The 15,474-nt window shown below is 40.2% G+C and overlaps 1 protein-coding gene across 2 annotated transcripts in view; it reads right to left on the minus strand.

Moving 5' to 3' along the window:
* Window positions 1–2,268: 2,268 nt before the first annotated feature.
* sacm1lb (SAC1 like phosphatidylinositide phosphatase b) overlaps window positions 2,269–15,474 on the minus strand; it is a 48,458-nt gene continuing 35,252 nt past the window's right edge. The window contains exons 10-21 of one of the 2 annotated variants that reach the window (XM_078419901.1): window positions 15,036–15,122; window positions 13,244–13,294; window positions 12,940–13,008; window positions 12,771–12,850; window positions 10,186–10,284; window positions 9,908–10,046; window positions 9,263–9,332; window positions 8,693–8,765; window positions 6,300–6,393; window positions 5,291–5,383; window positions 4,261–4,318; window positions 2,269–3,743 (exon numbers count right to left, since the gene is read on the minus strand). In XM_078419901.1, coding sequence (XP_078276027.1) covers window positions 3,607–3,743; window positions 4,261–4,318; window positions 5,291–5,383; window positions 6,300–6,393; window positions 8,693–8,765; window positions 9,263–9,332; window positions 9,908–10,046; window positions 10,186–10,284; window positions 12,771–12,850; window positions 12,940–13,008; window positions 13,244–13,294; window positions 15,036–15,122 — 1,050 coding nt within the window. In that variant the 3' untranslated portion in view covers window positions 2,269–3,606. The remainder of the gene's footprint in view (window positions 3,744–4,260; window positions 4,319–5,290; window positions 5,384–6,299; window positions 6,394–8,692; window positions 8,766–9,262; window positions 9,333–9,907; window positions 10,047–10,185; window positions 10,285–12,770; window positions 12,851–12,939; window positions 13,009–13,243; window positions 13,295–15,035; window positions 15,123–15,474) is intronic. The other variant, XM_078419910.1, reaches the window with a different exon arrangement.

Raw genomic sequence — 15,474 nt, forward strand, 5'->3', positions numbered from 1 at the left:
AGTAGTAGGTCAAGCTTTGCCCTCTCCTTTGCAGAGCCCTCTACATATTGCCTCAGGAAATTTACCTGAAAATACTTGGCAAATTCCATCCCATCTAAGCCCTTGGCACTAATGCAGTCCCAGTCTATATTGGGAAAGTTAAAAATCCCCTACAAGATCAACCCTACTAGTCTTGCAATTGTTTGTAATCTCCTGGATTAGTTGTTGCAACATTTCCAATTGCCTATTTTGGGGCCAATAGTACAAACCCAGCAAAGTAATCATCCCCTTTTTATTTCTCAGCTTCACTGGATGATCCTTCAGTGATGTCATCTCAGACTACTGCCTTGACATTCTCCTTAATCATGAAGCAACTCCCCTCTTGTTTAATCCAAAATTATATCTCATCTGTACCCTGGAACGTTAAACTGTCAGTCCAGTCCCTTCCGTAATGGCTATAATGTCCCAATCCACATCCTGAGTTCAATCTGCCTTACTTGAATTGAAATAAACACAATTTAATCCAAGCAGCTTTCCTCACTTCCTGCCGTGGTCCTGTATACTGAACTTGCTGTCATTGACTTCTGTACTGACATCCAGGCTCTCACCTGCCTCACTACTGCATTAGATCATCCTCCTGCTAACCTAGGTTAAAACCTCGTGAGTGGCACGAGTGAACCTCTATGCAAGGACAGTGGTCCCCCTCCAGTTCAGGTACAGCCCATCCCTCTTGTACACATCACCTCAAATAATGAGGGGAATTGATAGGGTGAATGCATGGAGTCTTTTACTCAGGGTAGGAGAATCCAGAAACAGGTTTAAGGTGAGAGGGGAAAGATTTAGTACGAACCTCAGGGGCAACGTTTTTAACTCAGAGGTTATATGGAATGAGCTGCCTGAGGAGATAGTTGAGACAGGTGCAATAACTCCATTTAAAAAATACTTGGACAGGTACATGGATAGAAAAGATTTAGAGGGATATGGGCCAAATGCAGCAGACAGAAGATAAAATGGGACATCTTGATCATCCTGGACGAATTGTGCCAAGGGGCCTGCTTCCATGCTGTATGACTCTATGACCTCTGCCCCAGAAGAGAACACAACAGTCCAAAAATCGGATTCCATGCCCCCTGCACCATCCTTAGTCAAGCAGTTACCTGTCCTATCTTCCTATTCCTACCCTTACTAGCACTTGGCACTGAGAGTAATCTGGCGATCACCACACTTGAGGTCCTGTGTTTTAAACTTTTGACTAATTTCCCATATTCACTTTACAGGACATCAGCCCTTTTTCTATAAGACCTTATGCCACAGACTTGACTGCTGCTGCTCTCCTCTGAAAGGACATTTCCTTCAAAACCTCCCCCCCCCCCCCCCCCCACCCTCCAAACCCCACCCACCAAACAGTATCCAAAGGCAAATACTTGTTTTGGCGAGGATGGTCACAGGGGATTCCTGCACTCTCTGCCTATTCCCTTTGCTGCTGGTCACCCACCTACTTTCTGCCTTTACCACTGATGTGACCACCTCATTATAACCCGTTTCTACGGGACTCCCATTCTTCCTGACGATCCAGAGTTCATCCACTCATACCCCCAGTTTCCTCAAAGGGTCAGTCAGGAACTGCAGCTGGACTCACTTCCCACTTCCTGTTGGAATATGCCAGTCCCCTTTCTGCACTCAGAACAAGGAAAGATTATTTTAAAAAACAGAACTTGCCTTATCCTGGCATCATCCTTCACTCACACTTCTCACCGAAGCCACACGAGCCAAAGTCTCAGCATTTATCCTCAAACACAACATTTGCACTTCAACACACAGCCTCCCTCAACACAGCTACTCTCTGTGTTGATCTAGATGATCTACAAGGGATGTAGCTCCCAACAGAGCTCTAAAGAATGGGAAAATGTTGTTTTAAATTGGACCCAAATTACAATCGCAGCAAGCTCTTTCAGATTGTTCGGATATTTTTCAAAATAGAGTGCTTGCAATGTTTATGAAATGAAGAATAGTTATAAAAAATGTAATGACTAGAATTTGATGCAATACTCCAATTGTGAGCTGAAAAGGTCAAACAAATTGCTCCCAATGCTTTACTAACGGCTCTCTCAAGATATCATGCCACTTTCTAAGATATATCCACAGGCCCCTCTGTTGAGCAAGTATACATCCCAGAAGCTCTCCAATGTACAGGTTTCACGTCACAAACACATCAAGTTAAGTGGAGCTCAGATACATATTAACAGATAAATCTTTTTTTTTAAAAGATAGTGAAATTCTAAGCTCTTCTTTAGACTTTATTTATTACTCTGAAAGGAACACAAACATAACACAGAATAGGGCAACAGTGGAATGGAAAAAGGTTAGAAAACCAATTAGAGTTATACGTATATAAATAGCAATATACCACCCCTCCTCTCCCATACCTCACCCATACCTCACCCTCTCATCATAGTTTCATAAGTGAATGATTGACCCAATTTCTTACATCAATTTGATAAATCAATTCTTAAAAGTCAATACTTTGCTTTCAACTTGCAAAATACACTGATTGAATCATCATCTACCTCAATGATTGCACAACAGTTTGAAGGCGTTTTGCAAATTTGCTGTTTCACTGCAGCTTCAGGTGTGTTTTGTACATCTACAATAAAGATGTAAAAATAGTTCATAGCATTAACAATTCATACATGTACCTCAGAATGTTAAAAATAACATGAACAGAAACTAGGCACTGTTTATGGGGTGAGGAGAATCTGACTGCATTATTTTGATAGCAATGGCAATATAAACCATTTCATTGTGAATACTTCATCAGCTTCTTAAATATTTAAATATTGTAGTTCATTATGGAAAATAGGTGCTCAAGTAAATGTATATAAAGGGTTTCTTTTACCTAGCTAAATTCTTTCATTGGAGAGCAGATTCAAACATTCAACTATGATGCAAGTATACTGCAATAAAGGAAAAGAAAACAGCAACAACAGACAACTGAAGACACAGTTGATTCTGTAACATAATATAAATTCCATCGTCATCTAAAGTTTGCTGTACAACTTTGCATATAAATTACAGCCCCCTGGTTAAAAGTTACATTGGTTGCAGATAGATATTTGCTCAATGATGAGAAGCAGCAGCTTTGAACTGATCTAAAGGAGGTTACTCGCCAAGTTGATACCAAACTTTTATACAAAACATTGAAGTGATCAACTTGAAATCTGGAAGCAACAACTTATTTCTGCAGATATGTTATTGATCCATTGTTGGTTCATGATAGATGCAAACAAGCTGTGTGGAAGAAAGAAGTCAGAGGACTATCGCATCTGAACTGATACCCTGTATGAAACACCTGTATGAGCTGTTTTTTTTGGATGCCAGTACAGGAAGATAAAATTATTGGAATTTGTACTGTGGTTTCTGATAATCGTTCAAAATGCTAAAAGGAAATGTTTATAACAGTTAAGGCTGAACGATCCGAGTCAGACTGCAGATCGCGACCGTTGTTTTCAGTCAAGAGTTTTATTTAAAAATCACCACGCATGGGCCTGGTGCGTGGAAAGCAGGTTAGAAGATCCTCCACATTTGCACAGAATCTTGGTGGCTAAGCTGCTTTCCACAGGTACACATTCAGTCCATCTTCTCTTTCTGAACCAGCCTCGGTGCATCAACAAACTCTTTGCCATTGAACAGGATGATAGCAGCGGTCCCAAAGCTCGCACTTCCCCAGAACAGCACGTAAGCCAAGGTTTCAGTCCAGGTGTCACCTAACATCAGATGCAAAGAGTAAAATTAAACTTGTTAAGCTGACATAATTAAACAGCAGCATTAGGTTTTAGTGATTAGAAAGTGAGCAGGGTTGTTGCATACAAAATTTGCAATTTTAGAACTGTTCATTTAAATACCATTCTAACAATGGAAATAATGTTAAATTTGAAGCCAAATTAGAAGTATTACACTTCATTAAAATGCAAGGTCAAGCACACAGCAAATTTTTATCTAACATGCATCGTACTGCACTATTCTTCCACATCATTCAGACACATGAAATCATAACTGATCCAGCAGCTAACCTTACAATCTCATTAACAGCCCAAAATACCAGCTATTTCACATTTAACAAATGCTGTCTGTCCTGTTGAATCTTGCTGCATTTGTTTGAGACTTTCAGTATCCATACTTTTTGTCTATGCACCCAAATAATTTTTAATTGAATCCCAAAATACAGGAAACCAAATGAACTTTGACAATGATTATTTGTTCCAATTGCAAAATTTTCCTTACCTGCCATAAGTAAGCAGATGATGCACATGGAGAAAGCCACGACCATGATTATAGGCAGCTGTGATAGAATGGACAAAAATAACATTTAACATGGGAAGTGTTTCAAGCGTAGCTTTCTTTAAACACTAATAATAAATATACATAAGAGCTGGTCCATTTCCTCTCTGATTAGCAGATCCACAGACAACTGCTGGCTTTATGACACTTGTTCTTCGGCTTTGTCTAGCTTCTGTGCATACGTTTTGGATTATGGAAGTTGGGGATAAGCCAGAGGGCAGATACTTGGACTTAACTTTTGAGATACAGCGTGGAAGCAGGCCCTTCGCCCCACTGAGTCCACGCCAACCAGCGATCACCCCATACACTAGCACTATTCTACACACTAGGGACAATTTACAACTTACAGAAGCCAATTAACCTATAAATCTGCACGTCTTCGGAATGTGGGAGAAAAGCAGAGCACACGGATAAAGCCCACGTGGGCACAGGGAGAATGTACAAACTCTGTAATGACAGCACCCGTCGTCAGGATTGAACCCGGAACTCTACCGCTGTAAGGAAGCAACTCTACCGGTGTGCCACTGTGCTGCCCTTTCAACCAGCACTTCCTTCTTCCCATTCCATTGCTGCATGCAACACTTAGCAAAACACAGATTTTGGATACACTTTGCATCTGGCTTCTCAGCTCCACATCTAAGTAGGCTGGTGGAAGAAACTGCTAATCTTCAAAAAACTCTCCTAATCTTCTTCAAAATAGTACCACATGATCTTTTGCATCTGAGAAAGCAAAAAGGTTTCAATTTAGCATTTGACTTTAAAGATGGCACCAAAGGTGTAGAACATAGTTTTGCTAAGTGTTTAGGGTAGGACTTGAATCCGCTTATCTGATTCGGAGATGCATACACTACCCAATGATACAAAGTATTTGCCTCCAGAAAGCACATCAGTTATGTCAGCAAACTGCAAAATATTCAAATTATAACCAAAGTACCGTAATAATATTAAGATGGACAGTCCTTTCCAAACTCACCGCAAGGAATCTCCACTCTTTCTGGTCACGTAAAAATGCCAAATTATCAGCCTCATCCACAACATAGTTTCCAAGGAACAGATCTATTGAATCCTGCAACAGTATAAGTGCATTATGCATTAACAAACATAGAAAATAGGTGCAGGAGGCCATTTGGCCCTTCGAGCCAGCACCGCCATTCATTGTGATCATGGCTGATCATCTCCAATCAGTAACCTGTGCTTGCCTTCTCCCCATATCCCTTGATTCCACTAGCCCCCAGAGCTCTATCTAACTCTCTTTTAAATTCATCCAGTGAATTGGCCCCCACTGCGTTCTGTGGCAGAGAATTCCACAAATTCACAACTCTCTGGGTGAAAAAGTTTCTTCTCACTTCAGTTTTAAATGGCCTCCCCTTTATTCTTAGACTGTGTTCCCTGGTTCTGGACTCCCCCAACATTGGGAATATTTTTCCTGCATCTAGTTTGTCTAGTCCTTTTATGATTTTATACGTCTCTATAAGATCCCCTCTCATCCTTCCAAACTCCAGTGAATACAAGCCTAGTCTTTCCAATCTTTCCTCATATGACAGTCCCTCCATCCTAGGGATTAACCTTGTGAACCTACGCTGCACTGCCTCAATAGTAAGGACATCCTTCCTCAAATTAGGAGATCAAAACTGCACACAATACTCCAGATGTGGTCTCACCAGGGCCCTATACAACCGCAGAAGGACTTCTTTGCTCCTGTACTCAAATCCTCACGTTATGAAGGCCAACATGCCATTAGCTTTCTTTTTTACACTTATTTAAAAAGCAGTTGCATATTGCATCTTTTACTTCTCCTTCTGCATGCTCTAGGCATCCTTCTGAAAATGAAAAAAAACAGATCCAAAAAATCTGTATTTGCAGCCCATAGAAAATTGTCTCTATCTTAACTGTACTATATAATGACTTACAAAAGAAGAAAAGTGTAAAATGGAGACGTGAGATTGTTGTTAATGGGAAAGAAATGCAGAATAATGTCTTACTTGTCTAAATCCATCAGAGAAATTATTCTTGTAATATCGTATCATTGAGTTCCATCCGTCCATTACAAGACCCCATTTAGTTCTTTTCCCTGTCCTAAAGAAAATATGAATAAGGTCAATTAAAACGATGCTAGATAATTAAGCTGAAGATGTTTACATAGTCAATAAGCTGAAGGCATATTAAAACAAAAGGACAACATGTCTAGTAGATGAGTAGACAGTTCACCAGTTAAATTTGGAGAAGCCAAAACTACTTTTCAAATGACTTCAATAATCCAACTCAGGTGCCAACATTAAGCAGATTCACTACTGCGGCAAGGAAATTTTGGTGCCTTCTCAAAGCATCACAGAATATCATTTCAGCTTCTCAACTATTTAGCTTAACTTCTGATTGCTCATTCAAAAATCAAACGACGATTTAAATTTACCTTATTTGAATGGCATCCCATTCTTCAACCAGCATTTGTCGTCACTCTGGCACGAACAGCACGCCCAAGCTGATCCTACAAGTGTTCAATGGGGTTGAGGTCAGGACTGCTGGCAGGCCATTCCATCCTCTCCACTCCCAAATTCTGGAGGTAGTCTCTGAGAAACCCTGCTCTGTGGGGGCGAGCATTGTCATCTTGGAGGATAGAGTTCGGTGCCAGACTGTGGAGATATGGGATTGCCACTGGTTGTAGAATCTCATCTCGATATCTCTCTGCATTAAGATTGCCTCCAATGATGACAAGCCTCGTTTTTCCAGTGAGGGAGATGCCGCCCCACACCATCACACTGCCTCCACTAAAAGATGTTACTCGATCGGTGCAGCAATCAGCATAGCGTTCTCCGCGTCTTCTCCACACTTTGACCCTATGATCCAACTGCCGTAGGCAGAATCTGGACTCATCGCTGAACATAACGTTCCTCCACATGTTCAGGTTCCAGTGCACGTGTTGCCGACACCAGCGCAAACGGGCCTGACGGTGAAGGGCAGTCATGGCAGGCCTCCTGGCAGCCCTATGAGACCGGAGATCGGCTGCGTGCAGTCTGTTCCGAATTGTCTGGGCAGAGAGCCATCGGCCATATCGTTCTGCAAACCTTGACTGCAAATCTGTAGAAGACAGCCTACGGTTCCCAAGTGCTGACAGGGTGAGGAAACGGTCTTCTTCGGGTGCCGTCTTCTTGGGACGCCCACTTGCGGCCTGTCTCTGACATCCCCCGTTATATGGAACTTGGCTTTCACTTTGGAGATGGTACTAGGGCTCACTCCAAATAATGCTGCAACTTGGTTTTGCGGAACACCAGCTTGAAGTTGCCCTATCGCACGGGCCCAATCCAGATCAATCAAACGTGGCATGCCGATTCTTGGAGCAGACACCTACTGACCACTGTAGCAGGGCCCATGCTCACAGATGCTGCCAATCAGGTGCCAATCAGGCACCTGATTGTCAGCACCTGGGGGTACCAGAAGCTCAAAAACAGCAGAATAAGCTGTTTGGCATTGGCAGAGAAGATTTGGCAAATTTTTCATGGGCGCAACCCATATACTCAGCTCTGCTGCTCATCCCACAAATGCATGTTCCTTACAAATGTGGCACCATTTAAAAGGGAAATAAACAGGCTTTCCAACAGTATAAGATTTATTGCCAAGAAGCATTGTTACAACAAAGAAATAAGCTACCAAACACAAATTTCCTTACTATTTGTGCTATGTTTATATATATACTAGAACAAGTGGACCCTTTGGGCCCAAACCTCTCCTGCATTGGTGCAGTACCCCCTCCTCCCCTCCCCACTTTTCTCCATCCCTGTCTTCCCTTCCCCCCCACTCCATTCCCCTCAGCCCCCCTTATCCTCCCTCCCTAGGAGATAGATTTAAACTTAAAAATGGGAATAACTTAAAAAATATAACACCGATTTCAATGAAACTTCTTCCATTAGCACCAAATGGGCAACGGTGAATAAGGTGGGCCTAAAATTGTTGAGTTATCGTGTACCATTTTGGCTGTAGTTCAGGAACAAACAAACAAACAAATGAGAGTTTTAGTATATAGATATATATAAATTTGGAATGCTTACTCAGTCTGACATTAAATTGATTATTTACACATTTCTTCCTACTGTGCAGACTGAAAATGTCATATTGGGCATTTACTACATAAGACCCTATACAAAGGATTTTACAATAATGCTGACTGTTACCATAAAATACAGAACAAATTATTGCAAAAAACACTTTTCATTCCCCTAACCAGTGAATGCAATCAAAATCACTCAGTGGGATTCTTTTTCTTCAAATCATCATAACTGAAGTTGCCTTCTAACTAGTTTCACATCCCATGCAAAAGAATATTATTAAAAAATTCCAAAAATGCACCACAGCAATCAGACATAATCTCAGAGATAATTACCTTGTGAAGTCAGTCTTTAAGGCCCCAGTTCCCGCGTACTGTTTGGCACATGCATTTGCATTATCTGCCCATGCTGTGGAGAAATCAAATTATTGCTAAGCTCTAGTTCTTTAATCAGCAAAAGTGACAATTTCAAAATGCTCAGAAAAAGACTAGATTTTACTTCTGAGCTACATTATTTGCCAAGAGTTTTTCCTTCCCTCTCAAAAGACACAAACTCCACCACGCAGTCCATTTGGATATTCTTGGGTCAAGATCTAATTTGGCACTATTTATGTTGTTCTTGCAAGCAGGCTTGGAGGCATCACAAGCATTTCCACTTTATTCTCATTAATCATCCAAGCACACAGCCAATTAACAGAATGCAATGAATAACAAATAATAACTTTCCCTCCCTCCATCACCCAGAGATATGAAAAATAATCATTCTGTTCTTATTGATGAAATCAGAGAGCTAAGCAATCAAATGTGAAACCTTTCAGGTGCACTCTGGGTCAAATCTGGAAGAGTCTGCTGTATCAAATGAAAACAGTTCAGCAAAGAAATCCTGAAAAATAAATAAAAACTTACAATTTTTGTAAATCTTTTCAAATTCCGCTTGCTCATCAATTCTTTGGCTCACATGAAGAACGCCAATCCTCTAGACCCAATAGAAAAAAAAAATTAATAACTGAATGTGACCTGTTGAGTTTGTTCTTGTTATTGCAAAAGCATGATAATATTGATGCATTAACGTAGGTTAAGTATTGGCAGACCTGGAGTACTGTGTACAAAATTAGTCTCTAGCAAAAGAAGGAATATACCTCACATAGATGAATTACCATAGAGGCTCACCAAATTGATTTCTAAACTAGGGCTATCCTCAGAGGTGAAATTGAGATGCATGTATGAGAGTCTAAACAAATGAGTGAAAATTTTATTTTAAATTAAGTTCAGCGTTATCTCAAGGAATGAGAATTTTGCAGGCTGAGTCAGTAGTTAATTTCCCTTTGGTTTTACCTTCAATAAGGTGGTGGTGAGCTGCTTTTTTGAACCACTGCAGCCTTCAAGGTGCAACTATGCCCACAATACTAGTAGGGAGAGAGATCTAGGATTCTGACCCAGCAATGGTGAAGGAACAGCAATACAATTCCAAGTCAACCTCTAACTGCTGGTGTACCTGTGCTTTAAAGCATTAAAATGCTAAATTATCACTACTATCAAAGAACTTCGAACCTGAAGCTGCGACTGAATAGAACGACGAGCTATCAAGCTTTGCACCACATTTGTTCGATCCAAGCAGTCAATGCAATTGGTTCTGAAAGTTCCATCCTGCTGTAAGATCAGCTTCCCCTCAGGATCCACCAAGAAATAACTTAATAGAACAGAAACAAGGGAATTGTTTACAACCACAGGATGAAAGGAAACAAGCAATGTTTTCTGTAACCACCAAATATCTAACTTTCATGTTATTGATAAACAGCAAAAAAAATAGCAAGACATGAACCATTTACCCAAATTCATCCTGTTGATCTGCCACCTGATCCAAAAGGATCTGAAGCCGATCCCATCTCATACGACTGCATTCTTTGTGGAAATCAAATGCACAGTATCTGCAAATGTGACACCAAACTTATTAACAGACAAAATAAAAAGAATAAGCAATTACGAGTACAAATATTTACAACTTTGAAATATACTTCATTTTTTGAAAATGATACACTTCAAGGAAACCTCCATCATTCCAGTCCTAAAGTAAAGTGATCTGTCTCAACCCCGTAGCTCTAACATCGACCACAATTAATTGCTTTGAAAGATTGGTAATGGCACACACCTGCACCGGACTCACAGAAAATCTAGACCCATTGCAATTTGCATACAGAAAAAATAGATCTACTTTGCACTATATTCAATTCTGGACGAGACGACGACTTATGTCAGGATGCTATTCATTATCTACAGGTCAGCCGTTAACACCATAATACCAAAGAAGCTCATCTCTAAACTTCTGGACTTTGGCCTTGTGGCTTTCATCTGCAACTGGCGTCCTGACTTGCTGACATACAAACCTCATTCCATGAGAACTGCTGGGAACATTTCCTCCATCCTGATGTTCAACTCTGGTGCTTCCCATGGTTGTGGTCATGCTCCACTCCCTTCTCCCTTTACCCCCATGACTGTGTGGACAAATACAGTCCAAATTCAATCTTTATGTTCATCGATAATACCACTCTTGTCAGTTGGACTAACAACAATAATGAGATGACCAAGAGCCTGGTGTTATTGTGGCAGAACAACAACCTAGCCCTTAACGTCAGCAAGAGGAAAGGATTGGCCGTTAACCAAAGAAATTGGTGGGGGAGGGGGGGGGAGGTGAACATCATCAACAGAGCCTTTGTATAGATGGTCAACAGCTTTAGGCTCCTTTGCATCCATATCACCAACAACTTAACCGGCTCTCTTCCCACTGCTCGGTGAAAAAGAAAAAGCATCAGCATAATCACTTTCTTAGGCATCTGAGAGAATTCTGCATGCCCATGGGGATTCTTTTCAACTTCTACAGATAGGTTCTATGAACTATTTTGGTGCGATGTATCGCAGCATGGTAAGTAACTGTTCTGGGCCGGAACATGCAGAAAGTGATGAACACTGCACAGGTCATCATAGGCTTGTCACTTCCTTCCAACCAGTCCACGTTCATGGTATTTTTGCATCAGGAAGACTGGAAGAATTATCATGGATGCCTGCCACCCTGGCTATTCCCTTTTCTCTCTTCTACTTCCTGGGGGAAGATACAAGTGCTTGAAAGCTTGGACATCCAGTCTTACAATCTGATTCTTCCTCAAAGCTATCAGACTCCTGGACTCGGCACCTCTTTCACACACGATTCCCATAAGTGCTGCCACAAACTCTACCTCATTCAGTTATTTTATTATTGCACTTCAGTATTTTGTCTTTGCACTGCTTCAGATTGAACTGCAATATCTGCATAATTCTACTGTTTTGCATTCATCATTGTACTGATTGTTGTATCTATGATTACCATATATACTGTTTACATGCAAACAAGGAATTTAATTGCATCTGAAGAAGGATCTCGACCCGAAACGTCACCCATCTCTTCTTTCCAGAGATGCTGCTCGATCCGCTGAGTTACTCCAGCATTTTATGTCTACCTTCAAATTTCATTGCACTCTGGTGTATATGACAATAAACAAATCTGAATCTGTGCTATTATTGTTGTTCATCTCAGGTGGCAAGCAGCAAGTCAACTTTAAAATCAGATTTTCTGCCTGAAACAGGAAATGTGGATCAGCCTACTTTGCTTTGGGAGTTTTAGGCCTTGCCTCGAGATTCTCTCAGATCCAACAATTTAAGTTTCACGCCAGAGACTCGATACAAAAATCTAGATCAACTGATAGAAAATCTAGTACTGACAGAAGTGCCACCTTTCAGATAATATGTTTTTATATGAGATCCCTTCTATGTTCCCATGGCACCACCAAAGAGCTGGAGAGTTCACCTGGCCAACGTGTATACCTCAACCTTTGTTGGAAATTGTTGCTAACTGCGGGAATTTATAGAGCTCGAATTGACTGTCATTTTTGCTGTGGGAATTTATAGAGCTCGAATTGACTGTCATTTTTTTTTTACCACATTGAGTGTACTTGAAAATTGGCTGTAACATGCATTGGGCTGACCAGAGGCCATAAATGGTGCATTAAAAATATTAGTCTTGTTTATAAACAGAAAGTTCTTGTATTCTATAAATTATATATATATCTCTCACCACTAACATCAATAATGTGGTAAATAGGCATGATTCCAGTGCTGTCAATCTGCAAACGGTTACTATATTTTCCTGCAGCATATCACTCCATTTGAAAATAACTAGTACAAAATGCTTTGATGTTTATGATTATTTAAATGCTAGCCCCATTTTATCTTTGTGATAATGGTAGAGTTTTAAATGTTGTGCACATCACTGCTTTCGTCCTGTCCAGTAAATGGAGGAGGAAACTTTAAATCAGACTTTTAAAAATATATTCACACAGACTAGGCAGTGCTCATCTCTGAAAATGATATTATGGATACTCACCTCACCATTCCATTTCCCAGACTCGCTGTCATTTTAGAAAAAACCTGCTCAAGAGATTTTTCAGGACCTTTCTGATCAACCTGTAAAACAAAGTACATTTTAAAAGTTTTCGAATTGCTTCAAAGTTAAATTTTGGTGTTAAACATATTTGATAAATGCCAAGACATACCAAATTAATTATCACTTGCTTCCCATAACTAATAAGCTGGGAATCAAAATGCCTTTGAAAGCCATCCATCTGCAATCAAAAACACAAAACAATGTTTACAATCCTGTTTAATGACAAATCCAATCGAAAGCACCAAAAGCTATAGAGTACTTTTCAATGGAACAAAACATCCCAATAATCTAGATAGTGCACTAAAGTGCTAGAACTGTTCTCTAAAAACTGTTCTCTATGACTGCAGTGGTTGTTAATAGGACAATGAATTTGATGCAGCACACTGACACATTCTGTAAATTTCTGCACTTACCGCTTGGAGTGCAATTTGCTGCCCAAGTACTGCAATGTTAGACAAAGATTCCTGGAGGGATGAAAATGCCAATTTCTGAGCCAAAAAAAATCACTTACCCTATTTTTAATAACTTAACAACTGAGTACAAAATCCAACGTTTTGAAAACTTCACCAATTTTAAAATGAAATAAGCTCTAATATCATACATGCAACTGTAACTGGCACCGAATGTAACAACAATGTTCGTTTTTTTACTGATGTCAAGTAAAAATTGATACAAAGCCTCATAAGGTATTTGGGTAGATGTCCAAGAGCTTGGTCAGAGGCAGGTTTTAGATTACAAAAAGAGGTAGGGATGATTTAGAATGAAATTTTGGATCCTTGGGCCCCAAAACCTAAAGGCCATTACCTCAGGGAGTATATTTACATTCCTGGATCAGGATCAAACTACATACAGAGGGTTAAAGGGCTGACAAGAAATAAGCTGGATTATGCTCGATCCAGCCTGCACTGTGCATTTACCATCCAATATATTCCTTTGGCCTTACATGCTTGTGGCCCCACAGATCCAAACTAACTCCAAGCCCCTCTGCCACAGCTGTACCAGCTGCTTCTAGCCCCCCCCTCCCCTCCCCCCCCCCCCCCCACGGTCCTCTGCCGTTGACTATATGGGTGGCATATTGAATGTCTGCTGTTGTCAAAGGTTGTTGGACTGCTTTTCACATGTCTGTAATAATTGCAGATACTTAAAAACAGCTCAAAAGATTTTTTAAACATGTTTAAAGGATCACCTTTGAAAATACTTTGAAGTAATTAACTGGAAGCATTAAGATTAAGCAAAATAAAACAATAGAAAAACCATTTACATCCATTTATCTTCACTTACGTGGATTTATCTACACAATGGCCGTTTCAAATGAACAGGCTGCACTATACAGGCCAGCTGTGATACAGTGGCAAGGAGCATCTGACTCCTCAGCTCAGCATGACAGAACTCTGCCGATGCACTCAATATTACATCCAGTGGGGATGTGAAAAGGCAGGTGCACTCATCATACGAGCTGATTTTGCGGGTGGATCTTTCTCAAATACCGGCCGAAAGACAAGTATGTTCAGATCTATGGAGATTTGGAAGAATTAAGCCGTGGAGACTTTGTTTGGCCATGAATTAATGCAGGTATGCACAGTGGGAGATTAGTGAATGGGACTTGGGTGGGAATTAGACTTTTTTTTTAACGGTAGAAGGAAGCAGATAGGAAGACCAGAAATGCATTGCATGTCCAAAGCTAACAAAGTAATAAATTAGGGTTTTACAGAACCCATAACTATCATGGAGATGGAGTAGGACAATAGCAGTGATTTTGGCGATAGCATGGAAATGTGGTCCAAAGTACCTCAAGCTCAAATACTGCAGCACAGTTACAAACAGTCTGGTTCAATTTAAAGAGTTGATACTGTGTGGGGGGCATTCAAGGGGAACTTAGAATGGTGGAGTTTTCAAGGTTGGTAGTGGTGGGTTGAGCCCAGGTGCTATCAGCATAGCTGTGGAACTGACAAAGGATTATCTTAATCAGAAGAAGCAGGCTCTCATGCATCTCCAACAGTTTTATGCAACTACATAATTTTGTAAATTCTTATGCACCCAATAAATTTGAGATACCAAGTAAACGTAATTCTGTCTCTAAAATTATATTTAATCATTCCTGAATTTTCACACAACAGTGAACTACAAATATGTTATCACAGTAGAACAGCTCGCTCATTGCAGGCAGAGCTTAATGAGAATGAATTATATTTTAACTATACTCACATGGTTCATGGATTTACTGATTTGTGGCTTTGGTTTGTACCTCAGATTTGGTCTCTGTGACCAGAAGAATGGAATCGATCCTCGTGTCTTGCAAGCAGAAGATAAATTTACTCAACATCAATGGTTCTCAAGAATGACCTTTAACACTATATGAGAGCTTCAGAATCATTTTAATAACATACATGTTAAAAGGACAATCTATTAAGATAAGAATTTTAAATAGGTGGTATAATCCTTAATTCTCCTATGATCCTTTCACATCAGCCTTTATTTTTGCATTAAACAGAGTTGATTTCCTCGGTCTCCATTTACTTGATCTCCATTCAGAGCCTGTCCTCTGAAGAGAATATTTTTTCCCCGAAACAGCTTACATTTATATACACTCTTTAATGAATTAAATTGTTCACGCTTCCTTCATTGGATTATAAATAGAGAAATA

The sequence above is a fragment of the Rhinoraja longicauda genome, chromosome 2 (assembly GCF_053455715.1).
Source record: "Rhinoraja longicauda isolate Sanriku21f chromosome 2, sRhiLon1.1, whole genome shotgun sequence".
Taxonomy (NCBI): Eukaryota; Metazoa; Chordata; class Chondrichthyes; order Rajiformes; family Arhynchobatidae; genus Rhinoraja; species Rhinoraja longicauda.